At 39.4% G+C, this 14,404-nt stretch overlaps 2 protein-coding genes across 2 annotated transcripts in view; both read right to left on the bottom strand.

Moving 5' to 3' along the window:
* LOC115260576 (uncharacterized) overlaps positions 1–7,184 on the bottom strand; it is a 41,420-nt gene extending 34,236 nt beyond the window's left edge. Inside the window, exon 1 of the mRNA XM_062860521.1 lies at positions 60–7,184. The gene's annotated coding sequence lies outside the window, so the exon portion shown is untranslated. The remainder of the gene's footprint in view (positions 1–59) is intronic.
* The window catches only part of LOC109422608 (3'-5' ssDNA/RNA exonuclease TatD), a 64,989-nt gene extending 51,494 nt beyond the window's left edge, over positions 1–13,495 (bottom strand). The window contains exon 1 of the mRNA XM_019697415.3: positions 11,937–13,495. Within this exon, the coding sequence (XP_019552960.1) occupies positions 11,937–12,069 (133 nt within the window). The 5' untranslated portion in view covers positions 12,070–13,495. The remainder of the gene's footprint in view (positions 1–11,936) is intronic.
* Between the last annotated feature and the right edge of the window lie 909 nt (positions 13,496–14,404).

Genomic DNA, 14,404 nt, shown 5'->3' with positions numbered 1-14,404 from the left:
CTAATGAGGTTGGGCTTGGTTAGTTCCCTCTTCCTGGATATTATGGACAGTCATTTCACCTTTCGAAGGCCTTCTGGTTCGAATGGTCGAATCGTTCGTTCAATCCCGAACTTACGTGCTGCCTACGGTGTTGTATGGGTAGCTGGGGACAATATGCACTTGAGTACAGGTTCATATAAGCTCATTTAGCAGTTGCGCGGAGTTACCTGTCGTGTGAGTGTGATCCCAAACAGGGAATGTCTGTCGCACAGATTCCTCTGGCACTTACAGAGTCGTCCACCGTGCATGCAAGAACTGTAATTAATTGATTAGTGCACGAAAGAGCCCAATATCGGTAGTAATTACCTGGTTGGAAGGGGCTAACGGGACTTGCTAGTGGTTGGCTACACGTTTTTGCCACGTGTGCGTATTTAGCCTTGTACCTGTTGTGAGGAGATACATTAAAGCCTGTTCTATGGCTCCAAACATAACATTTACCCACTTAATTGCAATTTCGTACGTTTTCACTTTAAAGCTTCCTTTTAGGCACAATTTTGCACAATCTTCGTTGTATGCACTAAGGTAAGGTTCTTCGGGGCTTCACTTGGTGAACCACACTCGAGCATTGTTTGATCTACAATGGTCCATTGTACTCATGTGCACCAGCTTCTGGACATCGGTTCGACACTGTGTTAGCGATATCGAGGAATATCTTTCCGTGGTGTGTGAGAAGAAATTAACGGCGTAGAATGATGAAGTTGGCTGCAATTTATCATAACTGCACTCAAAGAAATGTTGTTCCATTTTGTCGGCATAATTCCAAATTGTAACAGTGTGTTGAACTGCGGTGCACAGGAGTTTCCTCTAGTAAACCGAGTACCCATAGACGGTAAGTGCAAGAAAGTGCTTCTTGTTTGAGATGGATGTGTAGTGGGGCAACGTCAAAGAGCACTTCGAGCGCTGCCGTAGGATTTGAAGAGAACGCTCCAGACATCGCCATTAAGCACATCCTTTGGAGATGGCCTAATTTTGATTGGATCGTTCTCACTTCGTCCTTTTGCCACCACACCAGACATCCATAAGCCAATATTGGGCGAACAACAGTTGTGTAAATCCATTTGATATACTTGGGTTTAAGACCCCAAGTTGTACCAAACGTTCGCGGCATTGCCTGAAGGCCATACAAGCTTTCTTGATTCTGAACTGTGTCCAGGAAAGCTTGGAATCAAGAATGACTCCAACGTACTTTACCTGTTCAGTCACATTGATTTCAGAATCAAAGAGACGTAAAGGTCGAACACCATTACGGTTTCGCTTTTCCGTGAAAAGAACAATAGATGTTTTACTCGGATTTACCGAAAGGCCATATTGGCGACACCAACCCTCAACTACCTGAAGAGCGTTTTGCATCAGGTCGAAAAGAGTGCTGATGCACATACCGACTAACAATGTTAGGTAGTCGTCGGCAAAACCATATATAGGAAAACCGCTATTATTGAGTTGCCTCAATAGCGTATCTGCTACGAGATTCCAAAAGTGGTGATAAGACTCCCCCTTGGGGGCATCCACAAACACTTCATTTCCTAATCGCCGCTTGACGCAATGTCGAGAAGAGATGTCGGTTTTTGAGCATTTGGTGAATCCAATTGGAAATCATAGGAGATATACCATGACCCCGTGCGGCTTCCAATATGGCATCGAAAGGCACGTTTTCAAAGGCACTCTCGATATCTAAGAAAACACCCAAGCAGGATTATTTTTGAGCGAATGCCTTCTCGATATCGTAAACAACTTTGTGTAAAAGAGTCACAGTGGACTTTCCAGATTGGTAAGCATGATGGTTCACATGTAGAGGCACTATTTTCTAACTGTGTACCGTCTACGAATACTCAGTCTACTAGAGGAAACTCCTGTGAACCGCAGGTCAACACACACCTCGTTGTTTCCACTTTTGGTGAATTGAGACAAAGTTGTCTTCGCTCCAACTGATCTTTCAATTGCTTGTAATTTTCTATATAGGGTGTTTTCCACGAAATTCCCTTCCCGGGAAGAGTGGACATCAGGTTATCTCGAGAGAAGTATTTCAGCCGGCATATTATGATACACTGATGGCTCCCTTCCCGCAGGTCGAGCTGATGTTGGTGTCTACTCTCGTGAGCTAAGGCTACATCAGTCTACATGGTAGACACTGCACCGGTTTTCAGGCCGAAATCTTTGCTCTTAAGTGCGAAGTGCAATCGGCCGCTCAGAAGTATGTAATGGGCAAAGTAAATATACTTCTGTTCAGATAGCCAGGCTACTATTAAAGCATTTGCGTCGGTCAACTCTAGGTCGAAGTTAGTTATCGGTTGTCGAACTAAAATCGAAGAGCTGACCTCAGCAAACGCTGTTCATCTTGTATGGGTACCTGGCCATTCTTCCATCGCTGGAAATGCATTGGCTGATGAGATAGCTCGCACAGGAGCATCACATGACTTCATTGGTCACGAGCCAGCTATTCCGGAATGGAAGTGTTGGGTAAAGCTGCAGATTCACACCTGGGCTGCCACTCAGCACAATAATTTAGAATAGTTTGGAGTCATGTCGTCAAACAAAATTAATAGCACAAAACGAGCTCACCAATTCATTTGCATCCCTCCTTTGCTCCGTTCCGGGCTGGACGCGGAAATCAGACAGGAAGCACATTCTATTAAACGCGCTGCCCCTCATCTAAGAAAGACCCAAAAATTTCAATAGCGAAGATGGTTTAATTTGTTGGCATTTTTTCAGTTATTAATTGCCTTTTGTACACATTCCTTTACCTGCACTGTAAATAGCAGGAATAAACACTCGGCGATTTGAAACAAAGAACAGAAACGGAAATGAAATATAAAAATGCCCCATGGGAAGTCTGTACACCACTTTCATTTTCTTTTGTCCAGTGAATTGATACAGAGAGCTGAGAAGTGCACCAGAATGCATGATGTTATTTTTTCTCGTGATCTTCAAGTGTTGCACTCGACGGCCGTCTTCGTCGTGCCTCGTTGGTCAGTACCTATGGCATTCCTCCGAAGCGTTAGCTGTAGGTATATACTCACTATGCGCGCGTAGCTTATGCATTCCTATGGTCGAATGTCACGATCTTGATTGTGTTTAATTTAGCGGAGGTTTGCTCCTGTTGTGGACCCTCTTCATCTTCGTTACTCGTTCACTACCAACCATGGGCAAGCACAGGAAAGGGGCAGCGATTAAACTATGGGCTTAAACAACCATTTATCAAGGTATTTTGTTCATTTTTATTACTAGCCTTTCTGTGAAAAAAGGTACCATCTTTTGTCCTGCATTTCTTGAAGTCATAGCATCCAAACACGCCTATGTATTCAGCTGGCCCCAATGATGCTGCCCAACTGTTTGACTCTCTTCTAATTCGAAACAACGAGCACTAACTCAAAAGTAGTTTACTAATTTATGAGAACTTATCTTTACACGACGCCTCTCTATAATTAGACCGAACCGCGTAGTTTGTCCAACTCGGTTTCGCATCGCTCGCAGATTTGCCACTGAACTTTGTGCGAATGAAAACAACCTTTTCTCTCGCCTTGCTTGGTACATTTGCCTGGCTGCAGCAATTTCCTGCAAATTAACCTCCGACAGAAAGTGAATTTTCGGGCCCCTACCGGGCCAAAAATCTTCGATTCGAAAAAAAAGAAAAGAAATTATAATGGTATGGAAACGCCCCAACGGAGCTGGCCGTGGCCACGCGTGGAGATAAGATCCGCGGGGAGCGCGCGCATCAGCCGGCCCCAGCAGTCAGCAACATGTGTGTGCCCGCGTAACTTTTTACGCGTCGATGATTGGACGTGTTTAATTTTAGAAATGCGATCATATGCTCGATTGAAGGGGGCACCTCGATCGCGCGCCGTTCGTTGTTGTTTCGTCAGGAAGAAAAACAAATTGTGCTGAGCGAAAATGAAAATTCACGAAAAACAAGGCCGCGGCCAATATGGGTGCAGCAGCAGCGCATTATATGGATGATGCTGGCTGTCGGTCGGGCAAGGGAGGGATGGCCTGGTGAGTGCATTTGTTCGATGGAGAAAACGTTGAATAACCACTGAAAGTTGGTTGTAATTGCGCATATTGCAACATTTTTTTTCGGCTGGAATTGTGATGATTGATTAGAAACCAAATGAGTCGAAAAGGTGAGATTGTTTGTTAGCCCGTTGTTGACAAGGCAAGTTTTCAAATGAATTTCTACAAACCAAACGATTTGAAATTGAATGTTTTTATTTCTTACTAGGTACTTACTAACAGCACTCCAATAGGCATAGATTCATATTTTCCATCAATTTCTCCGTTCTTAACTATTGTTCGTGCAGTTGAAAATCGGAATTTTTGACACGCGAAAATCGATATTTCTCCTAAACCGTGTGTCGGACGTACGTCGGATACAGTGCGTTGGATAGAGGACCAGGTCCGCTGTCCAGCGCACTACGTCCGACATTAGGTTTCACGTATGGATTTTGAGAAAATTCGGTTGTCGGGTGTGAAAAAACTTCGGGTTTCAACCGCGACGACAATACATTTCACCGAAATCGTTCGTGTTACAGTCTGGATTAGACATCTGAATGTGATAAACAGGTATAACGTGCCTCTCTTCTAAGGAATAATATAAATACATGTGTATGCTCTCATCAATGCATTTTTAACGAAAACTGCATTTATTGATTGAAGAATATGCTCCACAACAACTCACACATTTGCTTAGGCAGGGTATCCATTATGCCTCTAATTCCCCTATAACCCATATTTCCTCAATTTTTGAAACATCGAGTTGAACTATCACATTTCTTGTTTAGACTGTTGTTTTGAATTCTGCTTAGGTAGGGGAACTTGCGTATTTTCGGCCGTTTTGTTCTCTTCGTCATGGGGTTTTTTGAAATCTGTAGGTCTCAGAAGGAAATTTCCTTGACTTCCTTGGGCATAGAGTATCTTCGTGCCTGCCACACGATATACGCATGCAAAATGGTCATTGGCAGAGGAAGCTCTCAGTTAATAACTGTGAAGGTGCTCATAGAACACTAAGCTGAGAAGCAGGCTTTGTCCCAGTGAGGACGTTACGCCAAGAAGAGAAGAGGAGAGGAGGAGGTCTCAGAGTTGGCCTCAAATCCTTCCCAACCAAGCTGAGTTATATGCCCAAATTTCAGGCAATTCGGCCCACAAAAACCCCCCATGACGAAGAGAACAAACCTGCCGATAATACCCTTCGTCACCCTATATCATTGAACGAGTGAAGTAGAAAAGTAATATCAAGAAAACTTTCTGAATATTCAGTAGACAAATCTAGTATGTATTCACTCCTGAAGTTACTTAAATTGTGTACATTTCGGTAGTTACACTCTGTTCGTGAATTTCTTTGGCTTTGTGTTCGAAGATTGAGTCGTACAACATGCACTTGTAGAGCAAACATAAACAACCATCCGACCCCATTACGATAAGATTTGAATAGAAGATTGATTGTATGATTTCTATAATTGGGAATTGGACCTTTGTACTTCGGAAGAAATCAAGAAATAAAGCGTAAAGGTACATTATCGCAAAAATGACGAATTTTGACCGAACGCCAAGAAATTTGCTATTTTCTAGAAGCAGTTTTCAAAATTTCAGATAATGTTAGGGTAAAAGCTCCCTTAGTGGAGGTAGTACCGATAGTGGTGGTAGTGGCAATTTAGCACTTTTTCCACAAAAAAATCTCGCAAATGATATTTTTAATAGATGCATTATACTTAATTAATAACATTAATTCAGTTTTCTGTTCAGGATTTGTCGAAAAACAATTATTTTCCTTAACTTTTTTGCTCCTTTGCACCTATAGTAGTGGTAGTATGCCTATAGTGGTGGGTCCCATAAGAATTCAATGGGATGCGCCACTATAGGAACCAAAGTTAAATATTACCACCATAATAGGTACCGAGTACCTATAGTCGGTGCAAGTGATTTATTAGCAAAACCTAAAACATACGATGGTTTTTACATTTTTCCTAGCAATTTTAAATTAATTAACTTAATAACTTTTTTCTAGATTTTTTTAGCTAAGTTCTGTAAAAAGCAGTTGAGAGCAAATAGAAAATGGGTTATATTACCGCTCTCATCTTAAAATTTGGTCGACCCAATTTCCAGCGACACTGCCGTAAGTTTATATTCATTTTTTAGAAAATTTGGCAACTTTGGGTTAAGTTTACATACAATTTTTTTTGAAAAAGTTTCTTTTAAATCATGTTCAAAGTTTCTTTGACTTTTGACTATTGTCTTTTGAATGAGACCTAGGGTTTTGAAATCGGACGTAAATTGGCGAAGATATGGGCCTAAAATAATGACATGTTTTTGAGGGGGTGACCCCAAACTTTTGATCGAGAGTGTACTATTCAATTATCGAATTTGTAATGAGCTCATATAAATTATCTTCCAACCACAAAACCATAAGCATACCTTACAGATTCCTACTTGTCTAATCCTAATGTTGCAGAAAGGCAATCACGCATGAATTTTCTTACATCCATCAAAAGGTAATCGCTTCATTTACATCGCCCAGTAGGCACGCCGATAAGTGTTTTCTTCTCCCGTCTTCCCACTCTCACCCCCATCAAGCTGAACTACAAAACGTGTAGGTAGGTTGGTAACTTGATAGCTCGTTTATACCAACTGACTGCTCGCGCGCGCACAAGTGTGATTTTCATAAACTCATAATGCACTGATCCAAGACTTGATCATGATCTCCATCAGGTGTGTTCCTATGCAGTGTAATCATTTGTTGCTGTTGTTGTTGTTGGCCGAGAATCGCTAATAGTCTACATGTTGCCAATCTGGTTAGTTGATCGAGTGCATCAATCAGAGTGTCTGGTGCGATACCGAGGATCCCGAATAGGGAAGAATAACCGACTCTGCTGAATTGAGCATCTCAAACAGGTATTCCGAGATAAATCAGTTTCAGGATGATTATTAGATTATACTGCGGGTATTTTAATTTATTCACGGTTCCGGTTGTCATTACGAAAAGTTGTTGATGGTGGGGCTGGAAATTGAACCCATGACCCTACGCTTACAAAGCGAAAGTGTAACCCTCAAGACTTTAAAGCAGAGCTGCACAATATCAATCATGTCAGTTTACTACTGATTTTGCACCACCGTCACTATCACTGTAAGGGGCTGTCCATAAAGCACGTGGTTATTTTTAGGGAGATTCTGACCCCCCCCCCCCCTGCGTGGTCTTTCGTTCATACAAAAATTTTGAAATTTGTATGGACCGTGGTCTTTGGATGAACCAGCCCACCCCCCCCCCCCAATATCAAGACGGCATTGACAGGTAACGACTTGATACTGACTCGCACTCCAGATCACTATCTTTGCAACTAAAAAAATATTTTGGCGATTCTAGCCACATCTCATCATCTTTAATCACCAACATACAATACTTTTGTGATTTTGTACCACATATTGAAACATCATCACAAGTGTTTATTTGGATTTTTGAACAAATTTTAATTATGGCTTATCAGTGATATCTACACGCCATCATAATCAATTCAGTTCTGATGGTAAAATGAAAGTGACGGTGACACAACAGAGCACACGCTGACTTGAATCGCAGCCAGCCTATCAAAATTGGCGATTTGCCTACCATTGATAGTGACATAAAGTACCGTAAGCTTGTAAAAGTACCGATTCTAAGGTTATCATACCCTACTCGAGACCATGTACGCTTCAAACAACCAGGCAGAAGTCCATTTCCCATAAATGGTTCACCTTATTTCTGCTTGTGCAATTGGGTTCCCACTTGCTCGGATTGCTCGTGGGGTGGAGATTGGCGGAAAGCATTCGAAGTTTTCTACGTTTGTTGAAGCGTGAAATGATAACGTTAATACAAACCAACAAATGGATGAACAATGAACATGGTAGTGTTCCTGGATTGGGTGCATTGCACACACAAATGCTACCAATGAAGCAATAATTCGATAAATGGATTCAGTAGTGATGATTTTGAAGGCAATATTTTCGAATTGTAATCACATAGTGATCAAATCTGGAGAAGGTGAGGATCTGTGGATGATTGCTTCATAGCATTGTTAGCGGTTTTCTGTGAAAGTCACTCAATGAAAAATATCTAATCGAACCATCTTTTTTATTATTAGCGGGATTCACTAAACTGCGTAAACCGCTGATTAAATATTATTCTGATTAAACGTCGTGATCACCCAGGCAAATTTTGATTGTTTCATTCGAAATATCATGAAATCTTTCAATAACACTAGTTTACAAAATGAAACGAAAGTCGTGAACTTCTGTCAACGACCAAAATTTTTGAAGCACAATTTAGTACTGATTTCGAAACCGTGCTTCAAAATTTTTTAAGTAGAGCACTTAAATATCGAGTTTAACAACTTTTAAAAATATGGAATTTACTAAAATTCAAATATCTTGCGTTTTGTTCAACCAATTTCAAATCTTTTTCCATAAATTAAAAGTGAATACAATACCATTCGATCATCTGAATGCAGGTTTTGCGTCAGATTGATGAAATTCAAGATATTGGCGAGTTTTAGGGACGATCTCCTTAAATTTTAGCTAAATTTCCAAAAATATATGAAGAAATGTATTTTTTTCAATAACAAAAAAAAGATCTAAAAATTCTTTCTCAACGTTTATTTGACATATCATATGTAGGCGAGTTACAGTAAAAAACTCAGCTCAATCGGAGCATTGATTACGAAGAATAAGATGTGTGAAGTGAGTGACGTTGCTTCTTAAAAATAGAACAAAAATCGATTTGAAATCATCAACTTTGTATGGAAAGTCGAAAAAATTTCCGCTTTACTGTAATTTTTTTTCCTTCGCGTTTTCGAACTCAGGGCATGATTCTACACCAAAAATGATCATCAGCTTACCGAGTTCAAAAATGCTGTAAACTAGTGTAATCAGAGAATCATAGCTTAAATATTATGTCCATAATACTGCGACAGAGTATTCTTAATTTAATCGTAGTTTAGCTAGCAAAAAATAATCTGTAGTATGCCGGTAAGGTATCCGAGTACCCACGAGTTAATTTTTGATCGAATTTGATCACATTGGAATCATTTAATTCAGAAACTCGATCTCTATCGAAAGAATATTCGACTGGACTGGGTCGGTTACTGTGGGGTCCGTAAAGTTAGGATTTCCATTTCCGTCCATATGTTTTAATGCAATGCCAATGAACGAAACCCGACTAGATTGAAAAAACAAGATTCTTATAGGCTGTGTTATTTTGTGTTACATAACTCAAAAGTTTTTCAAAAAACCACCTAATAACAAAATATTGTTGAAAAGAGGAAAGATAGGGCTACTATTTACAGTTATAAAAGGTGCGGTCGGCCATATTGATTTTGGCCGCCATCTTGGATACCAAAACTGTTTTTTTTACCATGTTGGCAACCACCAATTTTCAAAATTTTTACGTCAATTGAAAGCGGGGATATTTTTACACAACATAAATATCAAAAATTTGGAGATGTATCTTTTTCCTATCAAAAGTTGTCTGCACATTTGTAAACTTTTTATAACCGACCCAACTTTTTATAACTGTAAATAGTAGCCCTATCTTTCCTCTTTTCAACAATATTTTGTTATTAGGTGTTTTTTTGAGAAACTTTTGAGTTATAACGGTTTAAATGAGCCAACAATTGATCAAAATCGAGGGGTCCGCAAAAATGGTTGTGGCTCTAACTAACGGGGGGGCCATCAAATTGATTAACCAAATGCATTTTTCTTCCTTTCGGCGGGGGGGGGGTTGTCTTTGAGAAAATCGCCACCTTAAACATTTTTGAAGACATGGTGTAAATAGTTGGACGGTGAAAGGTTATCATTTTGCAACTCGTAAACTTTATCAATTTGTTGATATATCTTACACATTTGTTAACAATTTGTAAGTGTTGGGTCTGTGTCAATTGGCGAATTAAAATTAATTTTTACTTGAATTTGACAGTTCAACACTTAAACTTGACAGTTTTCCGAGGGAAATAATTATCGAACTGTCAAGTTTAAGTGAAAATTAATTTTAATTCGCCAATTGACACAGACCCATAGATATACAGTTATAGACATTCGTTTAGCCGAGGCTAAAAAATTTTCAAAAAAGTGTCAGGAAACTCATGCAAAAGATTTTATGATAAAACTTTTTTATCGTAGTGATAGTATATCTAGTACTGTTTCATAAAAATGTGATACATCATGCTTACATATACACTGAAACAAAAACGAGGGTAAAAACCCTTCAAATGTCATTTTTTGCCTAAACATTCGTTTAGCAGAATTGAACATTTTTTAGAATTCCATGGTAAAAAACTAACAAATTTCGAAAAATATCCAACAAAGTCATTTTGTATGATGACCTGTATTATAGATCGACTTGTAAATCATGATTTAGGTCATTTTTGGAAGTGTTGCCATCTTAATTTTGCATGCATCTCATATAAATATGTCATAATATTGTAAATGTTTCAAAATTGAGATTTGATGTAGTTATTTTTATCGGAAGTGTTTCAAAAGAATGCAATGAAACTTTCATGACCAAAGCAGGTTGAAAATCAACGAAAAACAATGTTTTTAACAGAAAAAAATAACGCAAACCATCAAAAAATCACGTATTTAAGTGTTGTTTTGATGAAATATTATGGTTTCACTTGCATAAATCACAACATTTACTACTATTACGTCTTCTAATAGCTCCCAATATCTTCCAGACTGTATTCTGGCTGAAATAACATACATTGAACGGCTCATATTTCGAGAAATGGCACCGAAAGTATTCAATTTTCTAGCACGAACTACTTGTTTCATAATTTAGACATTCTTTTCAAATAAATCATGTTAAAAATGAATGTGGTTCACAACTAAGACTCATTTATAATATATTTCTTCAGATTGAATAAAATAAGCCAATTGTTTGACCATATCTTGCATTTTTGTATGAACATCTGCTTTTAAATAAACAGGGTACAAAAATTCTGACACTACTTGTAGTTCTTTCACTTAGCAGTCTTCTAACTCATTTAGTAATGCTAGTATCAAACAGGTATACTCCACAGGCATTAGGGCACGTCTTTATTTCAATGCAGAACTGTTTATTTTAGCTTTTATCAATCCCATTTTAAAGTTTAAACAACCAAAAACTAGTATACTTAATTGTTTCATGACATTTTATGCAATAATTTGAACATTTCTAACAATAATTCTGTGCCATATTTTCAAAACTGCTAATCTAGCTTACGTTTGATTGTTTACAGAAATCATTTTTCTTAAATAAATATGTTTATCGTCGCTTCTCCTTATCGGGACATTTTTTTTATAATATTTCTCTGAATTTCACAAATAAATAAACTTTTAAGGTCAATTATCTTGCTAACACGTCATAAACTAAATGCCTTGGAGTATATCCTCGAAATATATTCACGAAATTGCAAAAAAAAACTATTGAAAACCAATTTTTCATTTACCTCGGCTAAACGAATGTATAGGCAAAAAATGACATTTGAAGGGTTTTTACCCTCGTTTTTGTTTCAGTGTACATGTAAGTGTGATGTATCATATTTTTATAACACAGTACTAGATATACTTTAACTACGATAAAAAAGTTTTATCATAAAATCTTTAGTATGGGTTTCCTGACACTTTTTTTGGTCTCGGCTAAACGAATGTCTATCACTGTATAAGGTCTGAGTGCCATTAGTGATCTCACGCAAATTCATCCTTTTCGAATACAAGCGATAACAAAACTTAACAACAATCACAAAAATAAACTATATCTTTGTGCTTCAATCCTTTGTTTTCAGTAGGATGAAAATGGGTGCCACATGCTTAATAAGGGAGCCTAGTTAACATAATGTTGGGTCATTTATACAATACTGAACACATTATACAGCTACCTAATACAACAATCCAAAACTCACCAGAATCTTTAGCGCGCTGTATCACCGAGTCCAGGTCACGGATGTACTTTTTGTTGGTCAGATTGGCGCCAACGTCTACGACGATCAGATTCTCGTAGCAGTGTTTCATCTCATCCTCGATAATATCAGCCATTCTGTACGTCGCTAAGCCTTTTCTGTTTGCCTACGAAAAGCGAATATAGGTGCTGTCGTGCTCAGGCTACTAGATCTAGTCGCTTCCAGCTACACCGTCAGTACGGTACAGAACCAAACCAACAGCAGCGCAAGGTCGATTATGCGGTTACGCGAAGTCAGCGAGCTACTTTGATCGCGCACACCGGGTTAAGGTGACTACCTAGACAAAGCACCAAACCGCGAGTCTCGTTGGTATCGCTGAACGCATGGAAGAGTGCAAGTCGTGTGTTTACTTTCGACTTCGTGCGCTCTTCTTCAATGTCGTATTTTACGCTTCTACTTTTTATTTATTGCTATGTAGTTGAGGCGTTTTGCGTTCTGCGGCTTTCCTATAGCTTTTTATGTGTTGTATTTTGCACCAGAAAATGAAATTATTTTCCTTTCTTTTCGATGGTTTACTTACACACAAATATACGGGAGTGGACGGAAAGGAAAATTTATTTGCAATGTACGCGTGTATTGCAGATGCAATATTTCGAGATTTGAGATTTACGAAACACCGTATTCTGCTGTCTCCCCAAGGGCAGAACAGAACGTTTTGCGTGGGCGTTGAACGATGATTCAAAATTTTAGCCAGACGTGGTGCACCTACACGTCCAGAGTCGCAGCGCGCTGAGCATGCACGCAGTTCGAAGTTGATTAGAGTGATGTTCGTCCCAGAGTAGACTACGTATGTTAGCTAGAAGTTCGGCGTGTTCGCGGTTGTCCTTCCGAACTACACATTCATAAATCAATTAGAATTTTTATTCCACTTTCGCCAACTACCTATGACGACTACGACGGTGACCTCGGTTACCACGGTAATAAAGCGATGATATTTTTTGGAAGCTGTTATAGCAGGCCACGAGTAATAACCACTACCACAACACTAGCGAGAACCTCAGCAGCGCATTCTTTGATCCAAATTGACACTGAGTTCAGTATATCATATCAGTCGCAGATGTTGTACAAAATTGATTTTTTCCGCACAACGCGCACCGAAATCTTCGTTATATCGCTTTTAATCGAATTGGTTCACTTGCACTGAACGATCTTGCTACTGTGAACTTATCTCCCTCGACGATCTTAGCCTCGCTGCACCTTCTAAAACTAATCACTCGACATTTGGCTTAACACTCACTCACTCGGATTTTCTCAGGCAAAAAAGCCTCAACTCGTTTTGATAACAGAAATTCCGTATAACCAATCACGCTTCTATCATCGCGCGGCGGGTTGATAACAGTGCAGTTCTACGTTCTAGATCTACAAACTATTGCACTAATGCTCTAATGGTTAGTGGTATATCAATGCACTGAGATATGTATATACACACACGGTCGCGTCACGTCCCAGTCGTCAGTCTTCTAGTCTTGCTCTGTGTCGAATCTCAACTGACGGACGGCCAAGTGGAAGCAAGTTTCGTTGGCTGCTCTTGCTCCGATTCGTTCGTAGATACCGTACCTATACAGTAAACGCTATCGCTCAACTACACATACCGAAGTTCGCAAGCCTGCAAGCAGAGCACGCTGCGGCAACAGACAACAACCACATGGTTGGTTGTTGAATATATGTATCAACGAACACATGTCTATACCACCTCTTTCTCTCTGTATATTCATTTGACGCAGAAAAAGAACGTCAAAACAACATGTTTTAGTGTGCTGGACTGCCGGTTGGGCAAAAGGGAAGCATAAAACATGTAACCCGCCCAAATTTATGCGCCACGCGAAGCATAGCGATGGAGATAGCCAGTTGGATTTCAAACTGTCGGATTTTATCTATTTGTGGGGTGTTGGATGGAATTCACAGATATAGAACATGCAGAGCGCACGATACGATATCTAGGTCATCGTGGGGCATTCTATTTTATACTTGAGATGTCCATTCTCTGCGCTATCTCAGATATGGTTTAATATATTTTTCCCACGAACAAAAATATGTACAGTTACGCCCTTCAACACACCACGCTCACCGTGATATTACATTCAGTTTACATAGGTAGATTGTTCAAAATCAACTCATCAAAATGGTAAACATAGGCAGCATCAGCAAGCCATGAAGGAGACGCATGGTAGCTCACATGTTCGGCGGCAAAAATCAAGTGAAGTAGTGTTTGGCTGGATTGACAAAACCTGTAAAGTGATGAGATTCGTTTGATAGTCGATACACATTTGCGATTGTTGTACCGCTTATCTACCTTATCTTGATACATACCATGTTGACTACAACGTAACTTTACTCGATCTTCGTCAGTCTTAGGCGATGTTCCTCAAGTTTCCCAGTTCGCGGCCGTCCACGAAATCGTAGACCTTCGC

Source organism: Aedes albopictus, chromosome 3 (assembly GCF_035046485.1).
Source record: "Aedes albopictus strain Foshan chromosome 3, AalbF5, whole genome shotgun sequence".
Lineage (NCBI taxonomy): Eukaryota > Metazoa > Arthropoda > Insecta > Diptera > Culicidae > Aedes > Aedes albopictus.
This window is presented reverse-complemented; position numbering and strand designations above follow the sequence as displayed.